The sequence below is a fragment of the Panulirus ornatus genome, chromosome 46, assembly GCF_036320965.1.
Source record: "Panulirus ornatus isolate Po-2019 chromosome 46, ASM3632096v1, whole genome shotgun sequence".
NCBI lineage: Eukaryota > Metazoa > Arthropoda > Malacostraca > Decapoda > Palinuridae > Panulirus > Panulirus ornatus.
Window position 1 is genome coordinate 37,781,536 of NC_092269.1, and position 11,092 is coordinate 37,792,627.

Consider the following 11,092-nt stretch of genomic DNA (forward strand, 5'->3'; position numbering starts at 1 on the left):
GGGTCACAAGCAGTGAACCTTGACAGTCATCATGTTCCTAGGGTCACAGACAATGAACCTGACTCACAGATAGGAAAACAAGATGTCACAGAAGTAATTCAGGTAATTCAAATGACGCCACACACACGAAATCTGCGGGACCATTCATGATGGGAAACCTCTTTGGTCTATTTAGGGTAAGTCTTATCATCAAGAAGCCTTTTTAGGAAAAGTGACGAGACGTCAGACTTTGCTTGAGACTTAGGTTTAATCTTATCCAAACTTGACACTTGTCAACCTTCCATATTACTGCAAACATTTAGGCTAAAGTAAAATCTAGTGCATTAAACAAGCACGCTTCCTCCTCTTTCCTTTCCTTGGCACAACGTTTGTAAAAGCACAATAGATCTTGAATATCATCTATGTAGCGTAATGATTTGGCATATACCGTTAATTTTGGTGTGTATGACAGGTAACTAGAAAGGCAGAGAATTCTAAGCAATTACGTGAACATATAATTCGCCAAGACTCATGTTCTACTTAGATACCTCCTTTAGTTTTCTGTCTTTAACACAAGTCTCGACAAATGCAAGAATTTTCTTAACGAGGGAGAAGTCCTTCCTGGCTAGATCCTCGACAATGTTGAAGTGGTCGACTCCATCCACTTCCACATACTCTGCCTTCAGACCTGATGTCTTGCACTTCTGTAAGGGGGGAAATGGAAGCCACAGTTTAGTACAAGTGATCTATCTAGACTAACATGTCTTTATAATGACATTCTAAACCTTTCTATCTCATGCCCTCTCTCTCTCTCTCTCTCTCTCTCTCTCTCTCTCTCTCTCTCTCTCTCTCTCTCTCTCTCTCTCTCTCTCTCGCTAGGGCTGACCTGAGTGTACTGCCATGACTGACGTCTGAACTCGGGAGAATCTTGTTCACCCACCGCTACCAGCAGACGCAACTTCGGCCACGTCCGGCTAAGTCTGTCCAAACCAGACAGGGGGGACAGGGCCCAAGCTGTTGACCTGTGGGTGAAGGAAACTTAATAGTCCGTTGAGGCGGAGCCTGCCTGCTACCTTACACACATATGGTAAACGGCGAAAATAAACGAGAGAAAAATCTGTACGATTTATGCACATCACATGAGACACCACAGGAGCCACAGACATCAAGAACCATTCACACATAAGATCATGATGTTTATAACCTGAACCTTGAGGAAAAATATACATACATGCGACAGTTCGAGGACTGACAACCATCCATCACTGAATGTCACCCATTAGAATTCAGAGTCTGAAAAACACTTAGAAGTCATTCCCTTGAAAAGTCAATAGAAGCGATGGCCAACGGGAGTCAACAAACTAAACCATTCAGGGATATACCCTCGGCACTGGAGTCCACCAGTTATGGAGAATCTACAGACGTAGCCATTTCTTTGAGGGAGTTTCTGAAGGGAACAGGCGTCGGAGATAAGAGATACAGATAGACAGAACATTCTCCTGAATGGAAAGGGGTTAACTAACCTAAAGGAAAAAAAAAGTGTGAGGGATGAGTAGTGGGTTGGGTGAGTTAACATTCAAGATCCTTGACTCACTCTGTCAACTGCAGGGGGTCGTTCACGTAGGTTGACACCAACGGACGAAGGTCAAACACTCCACTGATGGTCACGCCTCCAAGAATAAGGTCCTTGTACAGTGTGAGGTTTGTGTCCTGACTGTTCTTTGCAGCGAAGGGGATTTTTGAGAGAACCTGACAAAAACAAATTTGGATCATATATAACTACATATACATCATCTGGATCATAACTTATTGTGATGATCATATATAACTACATATACATCATCTGGATCATAACTTATTGTGATGATCATATATAACTACATATACATCATCTGGATCATAACTTATTGTGATGATCATATATAACTACATATACATCATCTGGATCATAACTTATTGTGATGATCATATATAACTACATATACATCATCTGGATCATAACTTATTGTGATGATCATTCTTGACTATAAGTGTTTTTTGATTCAGGTCTTCATGATCGGAATTAAAGAGTGAGTGCAAGTGCTTCACAAGTTCTGAAGTCTTTTATCTCATCAACAATATTGTTCATTTATCTAAGATAACTTTTATATCATATCATCAATATTGGTCATCGATCTAGCATAAGTTATCTTCATAATGAAGGCATATGAAAAAATAAGAAATAAAACAATAGAAAGTAATATACAAATAGCTGTAATAATAATAATATACAAATGCCAATTATGTGGACCACAGTAATCATGAGTCATGAGGAATACAAAGGTAGAATAAGCAAAACATGACAACAGTCTCCTGAGGAAGTTAAATGTGTTGCAAGAGGAAAACAATGCCATTTGATTTACAGAATTTCAGAGAAATTCATAATAATAATAATAATAATAATAATAATAATAATAATAATTCCTAGTTTCCTGTGTAGCCAGAGAGCACCAGGGATTAACGCAGAATGACCTCATCTATTCACGTCCACTCTCCAGTTACCATTTGCAACGCAGGGAAACCAGAGCCTCACGTCCATATTCAAGCTCCACAGACCTTTCCATGGTTTCCTGTAACCAGTTCCTACACCCTGGGTTATCCCACCGACAGCCTGTCGCCCCTGTACACCACATCTCTTAAATTCGCTCTCTCCCTTTTTGCATGCCTCTCACCCTCCTGCATATTCAGGGCCCGACAACTCGAAAGCATCTTTCAACCCATCCTTTCATCTCCTATCCTGTCTTTCCCTCCCCTACTTGTTCCCCCCACCCTCCCTGCTTCTGATACATACATCCTATTAGTCAACCTCTCCGCTCATCCTCTCAATATGTCCAAACAACTTCAGCACATGAGGTTCAGCAGTTTCCATCATACTCTTTTTACTACCACACCTGTCTCTTAATGAGATCAACTCCTCACGCAATATGTTGTCCTCAAGCACTTCAACATAAGCTACTGGAACTTCAAGGCTGCGCTACACTCAGCAGCAGGGACATCTAGGACTCCGTTGAAGTGAGAGGCTGTTTGACGAGACTTTGTTTCGTCAAACGACAATGATGGAGCCTAAACCATGGTGACTCTCATTCGTGGTGCAACCTGGAGCAGGCGAGTATATGTATATATATATATATATATATATATATATATATATATATATATATATATATATATATATATATGTGTGTGTGTGTGTGTGTGTGTGTGTGTGTGTGTGTGTGTGTGTGTGTGTGTGTGTGTGTGATGCACGACAATGTCAAATGAAAGTCTAAATCTCCCACCTGTGTGATAAGCTGTCCACCAGCAGACCAGCCCGCTAAGAACACACCCTTGCTCCCTCTCTCGCGGGCCAACTTGCACGTCCATATTACAGCGGCTTCCACCTCAGCCACAATCTTCTCCACACTCACTGTTGATAAGGTAACTGTCAATAACTTTACTGCAAAGACTGTGACGATATAACACACACACACACACTTGATTGTTTGTTGCTACCACAGGTGGACAGGAAATGGTGAACAATTATGGAAATATAAGGACAACAAAAGAGAAAGAAGTAAGTAATCCTTCTTGATAGTGAAATACAGATGCTAGATAGTATCAAGTGCTATTTTCTCATTTGCTTGTGTTCTTTACTTTGTAAGGATTAGAACCTTCAGTTACGTAAGACTGATACAAAGTATATACCACTACATGACCTTCCATGATGTGCCTAGGATCGCTGACTATGAATCGCGCACAGGCCTGCCTGGGTTCAAATTCTGGGCAGGCAGTCAACTCACAACCACCTCAGCCATGTCTCCTGCCCTCAGAACTGGGTGATAAATAGTTGCCTAGCGTAGGCTAAGGTGTATATATATATATATATATATATATATATATATATATATATATATATATATATATATATATATATATATATATATATATTCTTATGAGTCCACGGGGAAAATGAAACACGAAAAGTTCCCAAGTGCAATTTCGTGTAATAATCACATCATCAGGGGAGACACAAGAGAGAAATATAAGTCAGTTGATATACATCGAAGAGACGAAGCTAGGACGCCATTTGGTAAACATGTGATTGTCCAAAACATACAACGAGCGTTCATAAACATCATTTTACAAATCTTATCAACAATAAAGTTATCTAATTTGTACAGACCATCACTAATATTAAGATTATAATTCTTTGTGTATTTAATAATAGAAGATTCAATGATATTTCTCTTGGTAATAGAGTTAGAGTTAACAACTGAGATGGCGTTACTCCAGTCAATACAATGATCATAGTTTTTAACATGATTAAACAAGGCATATATATATATATATATATATATATATATATATATATATATATATATATATATATATATATATATATATATATATATATATGTGTGTGTGTGTGTGTGTGTGTGTGTGTGTGTAAAGAGAGAGAGAGAGAGAGAGAGAGAGAGAGAGAGAGAGAGAGAGAGAGAGAGAGAGAGAGAGAGAGAGAGAGAGAGAGAGAGAGAGAGAGAGTGTTAATGGGATGGCCTTGATTAGGGCCACAGTTGCCCGTGCTGCCCCAGATAAATGAATAAATAAATAAATAAAGTTCAGGGGTTGAATGATCCATCTCTTTAGTTCACGGTGATCAGAAATCTGAAATAAAATTAATCCTTCCTTGTAATAATACTTTGCTAGACACCATTAAAGGGGTAGAATTCTACTTGGATTACAAATTTTATTCATTTTTTTTTTGTGCGTCTTGAGCAAAAATGGATGTGTTAGTTTCTTATTCATACTGTGTGGGTTTGGGTCAAAATGACATGAAACAAGATTCTCGACGAACACATACACAGCCAAGACTCCCGCCAACAGCTTAAACTCAAGTCCACCCACACTTCCTCCTGAGGATGTAATCATCAATGATAGACGAAAAGAAGTACAGTCTTGTGGAGAGGGCTCCGAAGGAGTCCATCCTTTCTCTGCTACTAAATATAACGCGGCCCAGAAACGGAGGCAGCTTCTGAAAATTACGGGATGAGCGGGTCACCGGAGCAAAAACCAGTGACGTAAAGGCAACGACTCAAGCAGCATACTGCAGGTCTTCTGTATAAAGCAAGTCTGTGCTCCCACCTTGAACGCTGTAGCCTCGCCACATCACTACCCACCTTGAGGTGCTAGGTCGTACCCGACCACGACCGTGACGACTCCTGCTTGGTACAACGGCTCCACCATGTATGCTGACACGTCCTTAGATACCTGTTGCCAGTACCCACCATGGACGTATGCAAGCACAGCACTCGCTGTGGACACACAAAGTTAAATGTCAAGCTGTCTTATGACGCAAAGCCAGTATCTTGTCATTAGCATGTCCATAATCAGAGAAGGAGGCAGATCCTTCAAGGCTACCTACCATCCACACTTCAGCGATGCTGACAAATTAGATCAATTCGACTGTCATATAACTCATATATATATATATATATATATATATATATATATATATATATATATATATATATATATATATAAGCAAACATTTCGGCAAAATAAATTCTAGTCATAGGTCTACATTGGTTGGTCTAGGTTTAATAATAATATGTACGTAATTTGATTTGTTGTAAGTGTATCGCCAAGTTCCAACATTAAATTATAAGCAATTATGGTAAAAAGAAGAAAACTGTTAACAATGTTCCCAACACACAAGGTTGTCGGTGGCCCCAAGGCCACGGATAACAGGCCACTAATCTCAATTGCCAATGGGCCCGCATAAACCTAATTTAGCTTTAAATGAAGTGACGAAACTGAATTCAGTGGCAGTTCAAGCATCTTTGTGGCCCATAATATTTTCAGAGGACGAGCTTCATATCTGCTAGAAACACTGTTCTTTCCCGTTATTTTAAGAGCTAGAACTTAATAATAACCGTGTTTTATCTTTTTTCTCTCAAACTGCAGAAGCAAACGAGAAACGTTTTCATTCAAATATTTTTTTATTCATAACCGAGATAAAATGAATATAGGTATTTCCCACTTATCTTGAACTGAGAAAGGAGAGGAAACACTCGCTTTATACGACTAAGTTTCGGCTTTTAGTGAATTTATTTTCCATGTTTTATACCAATCGTACAAAAATAATTTTTTTTTCTAATGGAAATGAGGCCCAGTTAATTAAGCTAAGAGGCTAACCCGCCACTGAATGAATTACATCTTGATGAGAAATTCTTACAGAAAAAGTTTAAAACATGAAGAGCCATGCCAAATAATGCCTTTACCTTGGGGCAGGTCCTCGCCGAAGACGTCCAGCTTAGCGAGGGGCCCCTCAGCGTAGCTGATATTTAGGCGGTGCTTAACGGCTCGCTTGGCAGCCTGTGAGCGTTCCTGGGTCACCCTCAGGTCAGCGCTGATGATCTCTTCGGCTGAGAGTCGCTTAGACCACTTGGAGGGCGAGTACTGCAACTCCAACTCCTGAGTCACGAAGGAGACCCGAATGAGGAATAATGGAAGTGCTACACACACACACACACACACACACGTTTCAAGGCAAAATCCATGTAATTACCTGGTTAGAAAGCCTGAAAACATCGACATTTAACAAAGCTTTACACTGTACCTATGAAACTACAGTATAGCGAAGATTAATAGTATCAGTATAGGAGTATCGAGTGCCAATCATGAAGGTCAACAGAGCCTCGTTAAAGCAAAAATATAAAAGCTTGAAAGCACGAATCTATTTCAGTTCAAGATAAAACTCTAAAACAATAAATTCTCTATGTAATTTGTACTTCTTGAGGTAAAGGAGAATCATTCTCTTTACCTCATGACGTTAGCCTATGGTAGACTTACGACATAACATACATTTGTGAGGAAAATATTTTTCTGAAAAGTGATATACCTTTCTACTACGCAAAATCCATCATGTAATAAAAATCAAGCTAAAACGTTACACTGTTTTATTTCGTATTGAATAGAATTCAGCATCTACGGAGCTCACATACAGATAATCCTTTCATTCTAACATTCAGACCGCCCGTCTTATTTCCCCATCACATCTAATTCTTAAACCAACATGCTAAGCTTGTTACTGACTTGTGAAATACACAGTAACAATACATACGTTTCTCTTCTGCGTTTCGTTAAAGGATGAAAATGACTTTTCCGTTCACTTTTTCTCCGGTTCCAGATCTGGTCTTTCCAGACCTCTGCCATAAACTGGACTTTCTCATGTAAAGAAAATATCAATCACACTGTACGACCTTTTCCAAACATCTAACGTCTGGCAGGTAAACGCAGGGAGAAACCTAAATCCTTTTTTTTTTTGGTTGTTTGTTTTACTGACACCATTTTGTCTCGAATGTTCCTTGATAAATAACCCATAAGAATACCTTCCACGATGACTGAATTTTAATGACGCGAAGTATATACGTTACCATGTCTTTAGAACGTGGATGTATCCTATCCTTTTCCATTATATCCTAACATATCAGAGAATCAGTTGTCAACGATATATATGGGCTGTCAAGCGTATAACATATCAACAAAAAACATGCCTCTCATTAACCTCATACTCACTGATTATGACAATAATTTACAGCACATTGATTGTCATTCCTCACTCACAAGAAGAAAACACTGTAATAAACAACAAAGATTCTGACCAAGGTCTTTATAGCTGGCCTAACATCTTCTGAGACAATTTTGTCATTGCACACCTTTTCACACTAAAATTTACGCAAAGTCAAACCCTGAGCGTGAAGAAGAACCACAATGAGAGATTAGCAACGCCATGACCTTACCTCAACATTCATGGACCTCCACTGAGGGTTGCCAGGGCCTTTCATCTGCTTGTTCCTCAAAGAATTCATCGCTGATCCTGCAGAGATAACATGCATAATATCGAATATAAGTCTTGCTAGTCATGCCTTAATAACATACAATACGTAACTAAACATCTGACGGGTGTTGGGTTCAGGCAAACAACTGCAACCAAGTAAATTGTTGCTTGTGAGCGCAAGTTAGCATCATGAAGTGTTAGTGAATGTTGTAACGGGATAACGTAGCTCTAAACGGTGGTTATGGAATGAAATCTAATTGTGTACTGAAGATCAGTTCAGCAGCAATAAGGGTTCTATAGTTAAGTGTAGTAGCAGTAAACTAAGGTGAGATCCGGCTAGGCTGCATACTTGTACCATTAATATAAAGAACCTTTTTTGGGAGAGTTTTTGTAAAATGTCTTCAAACTGTCAGGAAAGTTAGCTACAATACTACTGCCGATTAATACAGAGGACTAAATTCAGCAATCGTTTTTCACTTGTAATATTACAAAATCTTCCACGTCATAAAAGCGTACAATACACACACACACACTGCTCACAATCCCGCCTCATTAATTCTTGAAGTATGTGACCTCGGCTTGACATCCCTCCTCCAACAAATGTACCCTAACCATGCCGGCCCATGTATTACAATGTCCGTTACAAATTCGCGGCACAATGTTGCATCACACCCCTCTCTCTAACCTCACACTAGTGAGAGCCAGCCACACTGATAATGGTTTCGTGTCTGAACCACAGGAGTAGAGTGTCCGCGGAAGGTGTCAGATGTACGTGGCTACTCTGCGCTTCTACGGCTTCGTGTTGCTCCACACATACTCCTCTTGTTCTGCGGAAGTCTGTCGTCCTATCATTCAAAATTCGGTTCTCGTTAAAGATTATTGTACTTACATAAGCCTCTGTTCGCTTTGAACGAACTACAGTGAGTCCGTTAAAGCTTCAAATGTAACTAGATTCCATTCGAGAACATCTTTCTCAAACAGAGCATAATGTAATCAAATTACATGTAGATCGCGATGTACTCAATTGTTACAATAATGAACACAAGCTCATATATGTATATATGTATATATATATATATATATATATATATATATATATATATATATATATATATATATATATATATCAGAACAAATACTCATGTTTCCAACTTAGTGAGCAAATCTTACACTATAAAATTGTATGATCAACTCTGTTCAACATCTTCCACTTTACCGACACTCATATTACATTTCTAGATAAGTTATCTCGCCGATATGTGCAATTTTTTTTTTTTTTATCTTTGGCTTTGAATATATCCACATGCTCATCACAGAATGATGGCATGTGATTATGACTCGTAAAGAAAATCAGCGCTGACGTATTCACACACCAGTCGCAACTGCATGCATCAGTTTTTCAATATCCAAGTTCACCTTGAAGTGTGTTATTAAGTCCAGTCTGCAAGCACGTGGGGGACGAGTAAACAATAGCACATACGTAATAGGATATACATATTAATGTGGAGGATTTGATAAGTTATCATAAATAAACAACTGAAAGGCTTACAGTCCTTTGTAACTACTGGAACTTCAAGATGCTGTGGGTGGGAGGCAAAAGTCATGTCTGTGCACCATGATTTATAAGTCATCCACCTGATCTACATGCGACCAACCTAACTAAAACGTGTGTTCGGTAAAATGCCGTAAAAGATAATCAAAAAGCAAATGAACGGCCAGTTACAAAGGAGAAACTACCTTACTGCGATACAACATGGATTCTGGGAGAGGTTATGTATTCACGAATCTCATGAGACTTTTGTGACAGCGAACTCCACCCTGGATCACAATTGAAGGATGAGGGGCATGTGTGGCATTGCACAGCCAGCAACAGTGATTACGCAACTAGAACCACAAGTAGGAATAAGAGCACACTCCTTCAGTGATTAGGTTAGGTTAGTGGAATTATCGTAATGGACTGGGTTTACACGAGTTTATATGAATTCATATTCATTATTACGAGTGAAATAGACAAACCTACCCTTAAATAGTTCGTTTTGACATTCTAATAGCCTCTGATATTTTTGAAAACTGTTTTAAATAATCTTACCACTCTCCTCTCTAAGCTTAATATTGTCAAGCAAACTTGCTTGGGATTAGTTTCCCAATCCGCGAACCAGCATGGTACGTGCCTCACCACTGTACTTTCTAGTCTTTTTTTTATTTTAGTCTGAACAAAACTGAGCACGACATTGTGTGGACGCACCAGTAAAACTGTAACGAGTAAGGATTAGGCTGTTGAAGGCCATGTCTACAAATCCTAGGATTTTGTTTACCTTCCATACTTATATGTTTATCGTAGTTTTATTTCCCAACTTAGTGTCATCTGCGAAGCTTAATTTCCTAAAACAAGGCCAATGTTTAATATCATACGAGTGCGAGAGGAGAATCGGTCCCAAGACTGATCGCTGTTTAAAAACCACTATTCATTCTGTGGCTGTGGCTCTCCTTATCACTATCACTATAATCTTCTAACCACCGACAGTACAACTCTACTTCCACTATGTGAAAACTTTTGCTAAAATCTTGTAATCATTCATCGGTTCACATTGGCCTGTAATCTAACTTTTTATCGTATAAGACTGGAAATCCTCATCGAAGCCACCTTAAGACAAGAAAATTATAGAGCATGTTACGAATACACACTAAAGTCTGTCACCATTCACACTAATATACATTGAACTTGGACCTACCGATAATATTGAAAATGGGCACAGCGTCTGCTGCAACCTTTCTCTACACGACTCGTTTGGCTACTGTGGTGCTCGTCTGACCGTCTGAACTGCTGGGGCTCTAAAGTTGCCATATCAAATTTTCAGATAGCGCTAGATTTATACTTCGGGAAAGCGCTAAAAGTCGACTAAACTTTACTAAAATGATAGCGAAAAATGCTTTTCGAATTATTTCTGCTCTTTGACGTGCTAGATTATTAATAACTGGTACGAATGACTGCTTTAACACTAAAACACCATTATTCCAGATCCGCTAATTCCCAATCCGCAACCTTTTCGTCCTCTTGGTCGTGTGAGGGTCTTGAATGTAGTTGCGATGACTCGTATGCTTTCAATGACCCAATGTTTTTCAGTACTTCCTTGGGCAGTTTATAATCATAACAGCAGTTTCCATTTCTTCATAGTCCATACTTGATAGTATTGCATTTAAGCTTTTGATAACTCAGTCTATTGGGGAGGCAATGCCAGCACAAAGCCAACTCAG

At 39.1% G+C, this 11,092-nt stretch overlaps 1 protein-coding gene across 2 annotated transcripts; it reads right to left on the reverse strand.

Moving 5' to 3' along the window:
- Nucleotides 1-228: 228 nt before the first annotated feature.
- Nucleotides 229-10,650, reverse strand: KFase (kynurenine formamidase). 2 transcript variants are annotated; one of them, XM_071689150.1, is made up of 8 exons: nucleotides 10,570-10,650; nucleotides 7,800-7,876; nucleotides 6,279-6,471; nucleotides 5,175-5,309; nucleotides 3,297-3,424; nucleotides 1,574-1,728; nucleotides 866-1,001; nucleotides 229-683 (listed from the first exon to the last, which is right to left on the reverse strand). In XM_071689150.1, exons 2-8 carry the CDS (start codon nucleotides 7,866-7,868, stop codon nucleotides 516-518), a joined length of 984 nt encoding a protein of 327 aa, XP_071545251.1. In that variant the 5' UTR covers nucleotides 7,869-7,876; nucleotides 10,570-10,650; the 3' UTR covers nucleotides 229-515. The 2 variants fall into 2 exon arrangements, with proteins under 2 accessions (XP_071545251.1, XP_071545252.1); XM_071689151.1 differs by lacking the exon at nucleotides 5,175-5,309.
- Between the last annotated feature and the right edge of the window lie 442 nt (nucleotides 10,651-11,092).